General features: G+C 38.8%; 1 protein-coding gene across 6 annotated transcripts in view; it reads left to right on the top strand.

Annotated features, from left to right (window-relative positions):
* SLC4A7 (solute carrier family 4 member 7) overlaps positions 1-13,847 on the top strand; it is a 558,274-nt gene that overhangs the window by 492,016 nt on the left and 52,411 nt on the right. For all 6 annotated transcript variants that reach the window (XM_053714241.1, XM_053714242.1, XM_053714243.1 and 3 more), the window contains 5 exons: positions 1,359-1,492; positions 3,029-3,274; positions 6,263-6,368; positions 6,914-7,075; positions 7,438-7,551. In XM_053714241.1, coding sequence (XP_053570216.1) covers positions 1,359-1,492; positions 3,029-3,274; positions 6,263-6,368; positions 6,914-7,075; positions 7,438-7,551 — 762 coding nt within the window. The remainder of the gene's footprint in view (positions 1-1,358; positions 1,493-3,028; positions 3,275-6,262; positions 6,369-6,913; positions 7,076-7,437; positions 7,552-13,847) is intronic.

Raw genomic sequence — 13,847 nt, 5'->3', positions numbered from 1 at the left:
GAATTGGGAGGTTGGTCCATGGGGGCGATAGATAACTGCCACTCTGAGAGAGAGAGAGGGGAGAACAGGCAAATGCAGTGGACCTCAAAGGAAGAAAAGGAGAGAGATGGAAATGGAGATAGGTACTGATAGGAGCAGGAGGGGGGAGAGTAAGATGCCAACACCGCCACCGTGTCTCTCACCTGGCCTAGGTGTGTAGCTAAAGTGAAGACCAACATTTGTGAGAGCAGCAATGGAAACAGTGTCAGAGGAAGATAGGCAGGTTTCAGTAATTGCTAAAAGGTTGAAAGCGTTGGAAACAAATAGGTCGTGAACAGTTGTAAGTTTGTTACAGACAGAGCGAGCATTCCAGAGGGCACAAGAAAAGGGAGAGGATAAGCGCAGTGGGTTAATAGAGATGAGATTGTTGGTTTTGCGTGACCTAGGGTTTTTGCAGTGTGAGACAGAGCGAGAGTGTAAAAGTGTGGTGATTGCTGCAAGGCCAGGGTTAGGAGAGACATCACCAGCAGCAAGCAGAAGTAGCAGTGAGAGTGACAGAAGGTGAGAGTGAGATTTGTAGGAGCGCGTATGACTAGACACAGGAGAGTTAGAGGGGGAAGTGTTTCTAAGGAACCAGAGTAGTTAATAAGAGGACAGCATAGGGGATGAGAGAAGGGAGGGTGAGATGGATAGTGTGGGTATACACATATTAACACATAAATATATATGTATATAAGCATATACATATATAATTACAGGGAACACAAAGTTCCCTTATAGACCCCAATGTAAAGGCACTTTTCAGTGCCTGTTTTTTTTTTCTAACACCTCACACCTGTCACTTTTAACCCCTAAAAACGGCTTTATGCAGTTTATTTAAAAAAATTTAAAAGTGACTTTTTGGTTATTTATTGTGCGCCTGTAAACGGAAAAATTGGCCATTTACGGGCGCGGTCTTATTTTATCTACTAATGAGATTTATTCCTTATTGGATACTTTTTTGGGGCAATCACAAATCCTTCTATAATTTAATTTCTGTTTTGTTTTTAATACTTTTTTTTTTTCTTAGGTTCGCATTACTCATTTAAGATCAATTAACTTTTTTTAAGACTCTAAACTCCTACCTAATATGTTTTGTTCACTGACTTCCTTTGTAAATGTTATCCTGAAATGTACATAGTGAAATATTGCATTTTTTTTATTTATTTTGCTGGTTATAAACTAAAAGAATTGATTTTTCAATAACTGAAAAAGTGTAACCACCAAATATGTTAAGTGTGTGGATATAAGGTCATTATTTATGGTTTCTTTTTAAAAGTTAGATTTTCTTTTACCATCATAACAACAATACAATGTTAGTCTTTCTTGCTCCCAAACAGAGTGCAATAGAGTCTCTTTTTGGAGCATCGTTAACTGGGATTGCGTATTCTCTATTTGCTGGGCAACCTCTCACTATACTGGGTAGTACAGGACCTGTTCTCGTTTTTGAAAAAATTCTTTTCAAGTTCTGCAGGTCAGTTTGATTCCTTTATTTTATACTATACTTATGCTATGATTGTAATTTTATGCTGTTCCTTAAACCTTATTTAGAGGGAAATTCTGGTGTAAAAGTAAAATAAATTAATCCATAGTTAAAGGGACAGTCTAGTCAAAATTAAACTTTCGTGATTCAGATAGGGCATGCAATTTTAAACAACTTTCCATTTTACTTTTAGCATCAGATTTGATTTGTTCTCTTGGTATTCTTTGTTGAAAGCTAAACCTACTCATATGCTAATTTCTAAGCCCTTGAAGGCTGCCCGCATTTTGACAGTTTTCACAGCTAGACAGTGCTATTTCATGTGTGTCATATAAATAACATTGTGCTTACTCCCATGGAGTTATTCATGAGTCAACACTGATTGGCTTAAATGCAAGTCTGTCAAAAGAACTGAAATAAGGGAGCAATCAGCAGAGGCTTATATATAGTAATCACAGAGGTTAAAAGTATAATAATATAACAATAATAATATAACAGTGTTGGTTATGAAAAATGGGTAATAAACATTTATCTATCTTTTTAAAAAATAAAAATTTTGGAGTAGACTGTGCATTTAAATGAAAGACATGGCTAATGATTGCTGAATATGCACTTCTGCCTCTCCTAATTAACTCACAAGCCTTGTCCTTGTCAGGGACATTACGTCTGAGGACACAACTTTATTGAAAAAACAGGCATTCAAATAGGAGAGTGCATTTTAAGCTCTACTAGCTCTACTAGAATGTCGCTTTAAAAACTTTCAGATAATTACGTCATTTTGCAAATGCTTACAGTTCTGCGAAATTGTTAAGAATAAACTCAATAATAAAAGATTAATAAAACCTTTTAAAAAGGTATCCTTTCTTCAGTCAAGTATGAAAATATATCATCATGAATTAAAGGGACAGTCGACACCAGAATTTGTGTTGTTTAAAATGATAGATAATCCCTTTATTGCCCATTTCCCAGTTTTGTATAACCAACACAGTTCTATAAATACACTTTTTACTTCTGTGATTACCCTGTATCTAAGCTTCTGCAGACTGCCCTCTTATTTCAGTTCTTATGCCAGACTTTCATTTTAGCCAATGAGTGCAGACTCCTAGGTAACTCCATGTGTGTGAGCACAATGTTATCTATATGTCACACATGAACTAACACCCTCTAGTTGTGTAAAAATGCATTTAGCTAAGAGGTGGCCTTCAAGGGCTAAGAAATTAGCATATGAACCTCCTAGGTTTAGCTTTCAACTAAAAATGCCAAGAGAACAAAGCAAAATTGATGATTAAAGTAAATTGGAAAGTTGTTTAAAATGACATACCCTATCTGAATCATGAAAGTTTATTTTTGACTAGACTGTCCCTTTAAGTCATCCAGTTTGAGGTAATAGGGAACATGTGTTCTTTAACTTAACATTGTGATTTTTTTTAAGTTTAAAATATGGTCACACTTTTGTTTTTTATATTTTTATTACACTTTAATGTCCTAAATATTTTGTTATTTGTTTTTTCCTTCTTTTTTTTTTAACAGAGACTATAACCTGTCCTATCTGTCACTACGTACAAGTATCGGTCTATGGACGGCATTTTTGTGTATAGTATTAGTAGCAACAGACGCAAGCAGCTTAGTATGTTACATCACACGCTTTACAGAAGAAGCCTTTGCTTCTCTCATTTGTATTATTTTTATTTATGAAGCATTGGAAAAGCTGTTCCATTTGGGGCATGACTATGCCTTTAACATGAACAATAATATTGACGATCTGACCCAATACTAGTAAGTGTTACTTTATTATTATTATTATTAATAATATTAATTTATTAAGTATTATTCAAGAAAATTTGTGAATCAGGTTTTACTGCATTGTTATATTGATATCACAACACTGCCCTTTTGTTTAATACCATCATTATGTTATACTATCTGGATCTTATGTCATTAGCTCAATGCTTAACGGACTTCTTTGCTATCTGTGTATTTTGAGAGTTAATTTTTAAAGGGACATGAAACACAATTTTTTTCTTTCATGATTCAGATAAAAAGGGGCCCATTTATCAAGCTCCGTAAGGAGCTTGTGGGCCCGTGTTTCTGGCAAGTCTTCAGACTCGCCAGAAACGCAAGTTATGGAGCAGCGGTCACAAAGGCCGCTGCTTCATAACCCGGTCCACCTTCTCTGAATAGCCGTGTTAGTCCAGAGATTGGAGTAGCCGTGTTAGTCCAGAGATTTAGATCAAAATAACAAGAGTATTGCATTGAGCAATGATACTTTTTTTATTGGACTAACTATACATTTATAAGTTGACAAGCTTTCGGAAGAGTTCCTTCCTTTATCAAGTCTGAAGCAATACTGACCAATTCAATGGAATTTACAGATTATATCTTAAAACACAGAATAGCTAAGAAAACGGAAAGTGCAGGGATAGGAGGAGGTGTCGTAAAAATCATGAGGGGGGCTTAGGTAACAGGCAGTGTCCAGTGTAGGAGAACAGACAGGGGAAATATATAGCTATACATAGAGCATATACTGACATAAAGTTATATATCAACATTGAATCAATATCTATAAAGATGTATAATTGTATATACAGGGGGAATACAAAAGTATTCCACATAAAGATGGTATTGATGCCTGCTTAAACTTTATTTCCTTCAACAGCCCTAACCAGACATATAGTGCTTCTACAGTCAGTAAACTTACAGAATTTATACTTACAATTATTTCATCTTCAACCACTCCATCTACTTACAAACCATGGGAACAGCCATGGGCACCAAAATGTCACAACAGTACGCAAACCTCTTCATGGCTGACTTAGAACAGAGATTCCTAGCCACTCACCCTCACAAACCCTTCAAATACTTTCGCTACATAGATGATATTTTCATCATATGGACAGAAGGAGAAAAAAAACCTTGAACATTTTCATAAATCATTTAATCTATTTCATGCATCAATCAAGCTTAAAATGAACTTTTCTAGAGACTGTGTCAGCTTCCTGGATACAACAATATCCATCACAAATGGCAAACTGCACTCATCTGTATACAGGAAACCAACAGATAGATGCAGCTACCTCCACAGCTCCAGCTCCCACCCCAATCACATTAAAAAATCCATAATCTACAGTCAGGCTACAAGATACCACAGAATTTGCTCAGATACCAAGGACAGTGACAAACACCTCATCACACTGTCCCAATCATTCGGAGAAAAAGGTTACAAAACAAGGATTATAAATTAAAAAAATTAACTCTGCCCTCAATACTCCACGTGAACACGTACTACAATAAAGGGAGAAGAAAAACATCACGTATCCCACTAGTAGTCAAATACAACCCTGCTGTAGAAGGGATGCAAAAAATCATAAAAGACTTACAGCTACTACTCCTAGAGGATCCCGCACTCAAAAAATTCTTTCCAAAACCCCCAATCCTGACATACAGACAACCACCTAACCTAAAGCAGAAACTGGTACATAGGAAGCTACCCCTTGAGGAAAGAACACTCAAAATCGAACCAAGTGCTGCTATAAAGCTCTCTGCAAACTGTGTCAACACATTTTTGAAAGCAGCACAGCAAATCACAATAATAAATCCTATAACATTAAAGGGGCATATTCATGTTTATCTGCAAATGTGGTATACATGATACATTGCACTGCATGTGAAGTGGGATGCTATATTGTAGAAACAAGCCAAAAACTGCACCTTCGGATGAACTTACACAGACACTCAATCAAAAATCACTGTGAAACAAAATACTGCACCCCTGTTGGTCACCATTTCACACAACCTGACCACTCCATCCAAAACCTCAAAATCAAAATTCTCAGAGGCAACTTCAAAAACACCATGGAAAGAAAAACCTTTGAAATGAAAATGATAATGCACTTCAACCTGTTTAATTCTGGACTAAATGTGGATTCTGGATTCTTAACACATTATCAAAAATTTTTGTAATGTACTTTCATTTAGTCAATTACATTGTATATTCCACATTCTTTATACATAGGTACACAGGAAAGCCGATGTCCACACTTTTGTCTTTTTTTAACTTTTGTATTCCTCCTGTATATACAATTTCACATCTTTATAGATATTGATTCAATGTTGATATATAACTTTGTCAGTATATGCTCTATGTAAAGCTATATATTTCCCCTGTCTGTTCTCCTACACTGGACACTGTCTGCCTGTTACCTAAGCCCCCCTCATGATTTTTATGACCCTCCTCCTCTCCCTGCACTTTCCGTTTTCTTAGCTATTCTGTGTTTTAAGATATAATCTGTAAATTCCATTGAATTGGTCAGTATTGCTCCAGACTTGATAAAGGAAGGAACTCTTCCGAAAGCTTGTCAACTTATAAATGTATAGTTAGTCCAATAAAAAAGTATCATTGCTCAATGCAATACTCTTGTTATTTTGATATCTATCTATCTATCTATCTATCTATCTATCTATCTATCTATCTATCTATCTATCTATATATCTATATATATATATATATATATATATATATATATATATATATATATATATATATATATATATATATATAGTGTGTGATTGCCCAAATCAGCACTGAGTAGTTGATATTAATACTGGAGTATAATTTGTGTGCAGCCAATATATTATTTCATATGCATGATAGAAAATGTTTGGGTTAACTCAGGTTTGTGTGCTGAATTTGTATAGTCCATTTCACTCAGTAGAAAACAAATTACAAAATATAATTGCTTAAAGTCCTTTCTAATTTCTCCACAGCTGCATTTGTTCTGAGCCACCTAACCCCAGCAATACAACTATAGATATGTGGATGGAAGCAAATATTACAGCAAGTGAAGTACCATGGAATAATCTGACGGTCACAGTAAGTTTCTGAGGGAAACCTTGTGATACTGATATATCATCTAGACAAATTAGGCATGTGCATTTGTGACATTCTGGAGAAAACAAATCCCGAAGATGGAGGTCACAAGCAGCATTCAGCAATTTCCAGAGCCGGATTTATTGTTGTGGAAGTGCAAAACACTAAGATCTGGATTGATTTGCAAAGGTCTTAGTGTGTTGCACTTTCTGTAGAATAAATCCAGCTCCAAAAATTGTCAAATGCCACTTACGGCCGCCATCTTCTGCATTAGTTTCCTCCCAAATGTCATGAAGGCCCATGCCTATGTTAAACAAGTACCAAAAGATAAAATATACCTAATTTGTTACCTTATTGTATTCATTATTTTACCTAAGTTGCGCTATTAGTTTTTTTTTCTTAACCACATTTTTTTTAAAATAAATAAAATTTGTTTTCATTTAGATGTTTTTTATACATTGCTTTATGTTTAAATGAACTTATTTGTGTGAATATGTTTTGTGTTTATGTATTGTTCCGTTTTGCTAAATAACTGTTTTTCTTTTCAGCAATGTGAGCATCTGCATGGTTCATTCGTAGGCCCAGCTTGTGGTTCTCATGGTCCCTATATACCAGATGTATTTTTCTGGTCGTTTATTTTATTTTTTGCAACTTTTTTCCTTTCATCTTTCCTCAAACAGTTCAAGACAAAAAATTATTTTCCAACTAAGGTAAGTGATACAAAAGGGATTTCTTGTATCTAAAAGAGAGGCATTTTAAAATGTATTTTTTTTTTTTTTAAGTGATGTTTCTATACAGTGGGGATTAAATATTTTATTAGTTTTATATTTGTGAGGCATGGCACTGTCCACCAATAGAACACTGGGAGTCAAGTGGTCCTTTTGTACAAAGAGATGCACTTGCTGTCGGTTTTAAACATTTATTTTAAACTTTAGTGCGCTTTCATATGCGTGATAGAAATTTTTAGTTTACTGGTTATTAAAAATTTAAAATAAATACTTCCCATATTCAAGTCAAGAAACAGAGATTAATAAAGATGTTATCATTTTCCTGTTTTTTTTTGTTTTTTTAGGTGCGCTCTACAATCAGTGATTTTGCAGTTTTTCTCACAATTGTGATAATGGTATTAATTGACTATTTTGTGGGTGTTCCATCTCCCAAGTTGCATGTTCCTGAGAAATTTGAGGTAACTAAAGTGTGTTTTGACTCTCTTCCCAATATATGATATTTTCTGGCAATGATACAATTTGGAAGTGAATGCATTTTGTGTATAATAGCAGCTTTATTATTTATTAACCACAAAAGGGTTACAAATATTACTTGGGAGCCACAGAGAACTTTTGGTCCCAGTCAGAAGCTGCAGTTGGTAGTGGCACAGCCTTGAAATGTGACTGCTGCTGATTGATTCCGTGTTAGTTTCCTCTTGAGACCAGGAGTACTCTGCGGCTCCTGAGCAGAACTATAACTGTGGCTAACCCCTTTGCAAGGGTTAAACACATAGGGCTACATTACAAGTGGCGTCCTAATGAGCAGTATCGCTGGAACCTTTACCAGAGAATGGTTAGTACGGCTGAAATTGCTTCAGCGCAACCTAAACTTTCAATGGATATTGCAGCCATGCTAAATGGCGCTCATATTGCAAGTTGAAAATTATAGGTTGCGCTTGAGTGCAAACTAAAATTGTGCTTATATATTTAGCAGGACTTGATGCCTGAAGTAAGGTGTAAGGAAAAAAATAATAATCACAAAACGCATCAAAAACATGTTTAAATAAAGTATTAAACTTTTTAATGAAAAATATAATTTTAATATTGATAGTATACTGTATGTCTAAATATGTGTATGTGTGTATGTATACATGTCTATATATGTAAATATATGTATAATTATGCGTTTTATGAGGGGGGCGGAGCCGGCAGCTGTCATGAGAGCAGCATAACTCCGAAGCTCTTCCACAAAAGCCCTTAAATCCCTTGGGAATCCTGGCCATCCCTGCACTAACTACCCTTTAAAGTATTCCCTATCACCCCCACAACCTGCAGCTACAACCTAAGGGAAAATTCTTCAAATTTCCTGACACCTGAGACCCGCAACGCAGCAGACCGCAAATAGGCCACATCCAGCTCCAGGCCTCAAGATTTGCCCCCTAATCTAACTCTAGGGACCGTAATCGAGCCTCCAGGGAGGCATACACATCAAAATAAAAGTCTTTAAAAGCCGAAAAAGGCACCCGCAACTCGAACCGGGCCGCATCCAAAATTTAGGCCAGGGATCGGGCCTACAATGGAGCTACATTTCACTGACGGTAAGCGTCCCAGATATCTCACTACAACAGCTTACCCCCTCGAAGATAGGCCCACCTCTACACAAACCAGCGACATCTAGCAGCCTGTTCCTACACAGACCGGGCTGCAGCCAAAAATCTAGCCCGGGGATTGGGCCTACCACAGGACCAGTTCCTGTAAAAGACAGGCTGCACAACCTTGCTTTTTACCCTTACACCCTTTAATAGAAGCTGCAGCTCCACCATCTCTCACCAGTCCCCACAAGCAGCCCTCATCCTCAACCTGGAAATATTTGTTAAGCAGCACTGGGCTAGTTAATTCAAAATACCCACTCTGCAGCCTCTCTAGCAGACAAGCCCACAAAGCCTACCTTTTCTAGGCCTTCAAAAAACTGCTCAGAGACCCAGACCTCCTTTCAATAATATACCACTGCGACTGCAGCACCGGTTTAACCCCTTCAGCATGCAGCAGACTGCTGACACACACCATCAGTAAACTGACAGGCATTGACACTTTTTTTTCCCAGCAGCCCAGATATTAAATTCACTTGCTGAACACAAATTGCAAGTGCTGCATAGCGCTGGGTAGCCCCATAGCAGCAACCTTGATACCGCTCCACGTGCAACTCCTGTCCAAAATGGCTACCAAACGCAGCACCAAGCAGGACAAAATGCCAAAATAAACTTCAGGGAAATCTAATTTAATGTCCTCCTTTTTTGCACAGCTCTAGTACGGCGAACACCTCTCCTACAAACCATAAAGCTGGGGAAAAAACTCCTCTGGTGCAGTCACAACCTAGCAGGAATCTACCAGCAGATTGTCAGTGCTCTCCTACTTTTTTGCAAAACTTTCCTTCGAAACAAGACATCGCGGACATAGTCCGTTCTTACATCAGAGAGGAGCTGGCGGAACTGAAGCAGGACATTCACACAATAGGCTTTCAGGTTGAAACCTTCGAGAGCAATCAGGACATCATTAAAGAAGACGTGCAACAGTTGACAGAGCAACTAACTTCTCAGCAGGAGACCATGATCTCGCGAACCAAAGCAGGCGCAAAAATATGCGCATCAGGGGAGTACCTGAATCGGTCCTACCTAGAGATTTCCCCGTCTACCTGCAGTACCTGTTCCGGCATTTGAAAGATCCCTCTTATACTGATGACATCCCATGGGTCAGAGCTCACAGAACTTTGAGACCAAAGCCACCAGACTCAGACCCACCAAGGGATATTGTGATCCGTTTTAAGAACTTTCAGGAGAAAGAAATGCTCTTAAATCAATCCGGCAAAACTCAACCAGTAAGATTCAGAGGCAATGTCCTACAGTTCTTCCAGGATTTATCAACCCGCACCTTACAGCACAGAAATTAATTTTTGCCCCTTACCACTTTGTTAAGAAACAAAAGAATACCCTACAGGTGGGGCTTTCCAACCCATCTCTGGACTATCAGCAACAGCACCTGTATAGTCTGTAAGACTCCAGAAGACATCCAGACTTTCTGTGCAGCACTTGGACTTGATACCCCTTCAGACGCACCCCCTCCTGAGCCACAAAGACCACAAACTCCCAAAAGACTGAGTAATCCAGGTGAATCCTGGCATACAGCCCTTCCTAAGAAAATCAAGCCAAAGGACGCCGCCAACAGAAGACATACCACCACTAGCTCTGCTTCTTCTGATAACTCACCATCGTGAACTCTGTATCCTTTACTTATAGTACTGTAATAAACAGACTTGATTTCTGGACAATGTCTCCTCCTTAGAACAGGCAAGTAACCTCAGTATCAGCCTTGTTACTTAGTACCCCACCATTTCCTGTTATCCCTAGAATAAGGAGACTGATATACCCTAATTCCCTTGACTGTCCCATACCTCTCCCCTATCTCTCATTTCCCCAAGCCCGTCGCCCCTCTCCCTCCCCTCCTTTCCCTCTCTATCTCAATTTCCCAACCCCTTTCTTTTTCTCCCTTCATGGGTCAGACCAGGATACCCAACCTCTTAAAATTACCAAACAGATACCACCTATTGGGCAAATTGTGGTAATTCCCCCAAACTACTCTCATTTATGCCCTATAATAGGAAGAGAGACTTTTTGTTGCTATTTTCCTGTTTATTATTGTTAATGATGAGATCTACCCATATACACAAATGCTACAGCTACATAGATGCCATCACCACTTACTCTATTACCGGTTATACACATGTCCTCCGACAGAGATCCATCCACTCATACCACAACTGCACATGCACACCAGGTTTGATGTCCACAATTTGGCAGGGTACCCCAGAAAAAACACCATGAACCCCACGACTATGGATGACGGGAATCGTAAACTAACTCTTCTTACACAAAATGCCAAGGGACTGAACTCGCCCCACAAACGATCCAAGGCCCTTCTAGACCAGGTTGATATCCTGTTCCTACAGGAGACTCATTTTAAAAGAAACAGGGAACCCAAATATTTTGGGAAAATGTTTACCACCCATTATCACAGCTCTAACACCTCCAAGAGAGGAGGAGTCGGCATCCTCCTACACAAATCGCTCCCATTTACCCACATCCAAACAACAAAAGATTTGGATGGAAGATTTCTGGGCTTGGTAGGCCTGCTATATGGCAGGCCTATCACCCTAGTAAATATCTATGCCCCAAACACTAACCAAACCTCCTTTAAACGCATGTTTAATCGTATTGTCGACATTACAAAAGCGGGAGACTTTAATGTCCCCCTGCAACCAGCCAAAGATAGCTCCAATCCCACTATAGCAATTTCAAAAAAGTCACAAAGGTACTGTGACAGGTCTGAGGAGTCTCAACCTGCACGATATCTGGCGGTTCACCCATCAGGATACACGAGACTTAATTTTCTTTTCACAACCAAATAAAACACACAGTCGCATAGACTACATCTTCTCCAATCAAACAACCCTAGCTCTATTCAATAGATGCAATATATCCCCCACATCGTGGTCAGATCACTCTGCTGTAAATCTGAAAATATCTTGGACAAACACACCATTAACACCCTATACATGGGAATTAGACAACACTGCTCAACAACCAAGATACAGTCACAAAACTTAATGTCAGTATCAAGGAATATTTCCAACTAAACGCACACTCGACAACCAATAGCTATGCAATTTCGGAAGCGCATAAATGCTTGATTAGAGGTGAACTGATTCAATTAAAGGCTCAACACCAAAAATTATACCGACAGAAATACAAAGAACTGTCAGATGCAATCGCCCGCCTAGACTTGGTCCACAAATTATCCCCTACTGACCCCGTTATAACGAAAGACTTACAACATGCCAGACAAGCTCTAGATGGCTTCCTAAATATCGAATACCAGACACTCTGTGCAAAAACTAATAGTATGTTTTTCTATGAAAGTAACAGATCTGGCAAGCTCTTAGCGAGAGCTTTGAAAAAAAGAGGCTAAAATCATATATCAATGAAATACACATACCCAACCCTCCCAGCACCCTTAAAACAACAAAGGACATTCTACAATCTTTTCATGATTATTATTCCACTCTCTACAATATTCAAAAAGATACCCCAACACAAGGGCTTTCCCCAGACTTGATTTCCTATATCTCCCATGCACAATTACCAAGTATAACATCTGACCAACTCAGAACTCTCAATAACCCTATCTCCCAACCTGAGCTCCTAGCGGCCATTAAATCGCTCAATAACAGGAAAAGCCCAGGACCAGACTGTTTCACCGGAAAATATTATCACACCTTCTCCTCCCTACTTTCACCCCATCTCACCCAGCTCTTTAATGAGGTCACAGACACTAACTCATTCCCTCAATCAGTGCTAGAGGCACAGGTGGTATTATCCCAAAAACCAGGTAAACCTCCCAATACGCCTGCAAATTTTCACCCAATTTCTCTTCTAAACATAGACATCAAATTGTATGCTAAAATCTTAGCCAACCGCATTAACTCAATCCTCCCTTCAATTATACATATCAATCAGGCAGGCTTCACTCCACTCAGAGAAGCCAAAGACAACACTACTAAAATCTTACTGTTGATGGAACACGCCATTAACAACAACATCCCCTCCGCATTCATCTCAATGGATGCGGAGAAAGCCTTTGACAGGATAAACTGGCGATTTCTACAAGCAACACTTATACAATTTGGTTTTGACAAAACATTCATCGGGAAAAAATGTTCCCTTTATAATAACCCCCAAGCCAAAATGATACCCTATCCTGCCTATTTGACATTACAAATGGTACGGGACAGGGATGCCCTCTCTCTCCCATACTATTTATACTCGCTATGGAAGTATTAGCCTCATATATTAGACACAACGCACATATACAAGGATTCACAATCGACCGCTGGGAATACAAAGCCACTTGATATGCAGATGACCTTTTCCTCATGCTTATACAACCTCACAAATCAATACCCCCCCTTATACAGACGCTACACACCTACGGCACCTTCTCCAATTTTAAGATAAATATCACCAAATCGGAACTATTCCCAGTTAAACTATAAGCAGAAGAGCTCAAGGTGATTAAAACACTCGCACATTTCCACATCCAACCTCACTCAATAAAGTACCTCGGGGTACATATATCCCCACACACACAAGTAACACTTGACGCCAACCACAAAACCATAAGAGATGAAATACAAGCTATGCTGAGATCCTGGAGCAGTAAGCCACTCTCGTGGATAGGTAGGATTAATTTGGTTAAAATGATTCTTCTCCCTAAATTCTTATATATTTTTCAGACCCTGACGATCCCAATCCCTAACCCACTAATCCATAGTTTCCAAAAAACCCTCATTTCTTACATATGGCAACATAAAAGACCAAGGATAGCTACCGCCACTCTATACCGCCCCAAAGAATTAGGTGGCCTTGGGATTCCGAACCTCATACAATACTGACTCTCTTCCTTCTACATCAGAATTATTCATTGGTGTCGACACTCGACCCACAAGGAATGGATCCTTCTGGAACACTCATTATCCCACACTTCCCACCTCGACAGCAAATGCTGGTTACCTCCTAACAAAAGAAATTTGCCTGCATGTCTCCCAACAATCACTAAAGAAACTTTCAAACTATGGGACACATCAAACAAACCAAACACATCTCCACAATACCTTCCCCGCTCACACCCCTTTGCGAAAATCCAGATTCCCCAGTTCAACCAC

The sequence above is a fragment of the Bombina bombina genome, chromosome 5 (genome assembly GCF_027579735.1).
Source record: "Bombina bombina isolate aBomBom1 chromosome 5, aBomBom1.pri, whole genome shotgun sequence".
NCBI classification, from domain to species: Eukaryota; Metazoa; Chordata; class Amphibia; order Anura; family Bombinatoridae; genus Bombina; species Bombina bombina.
The sequence above is the reverse complement of the archived record's forward strand: the minus strand, read 5'-3'. Positions and strand labels throughout refer to the sequence as shown.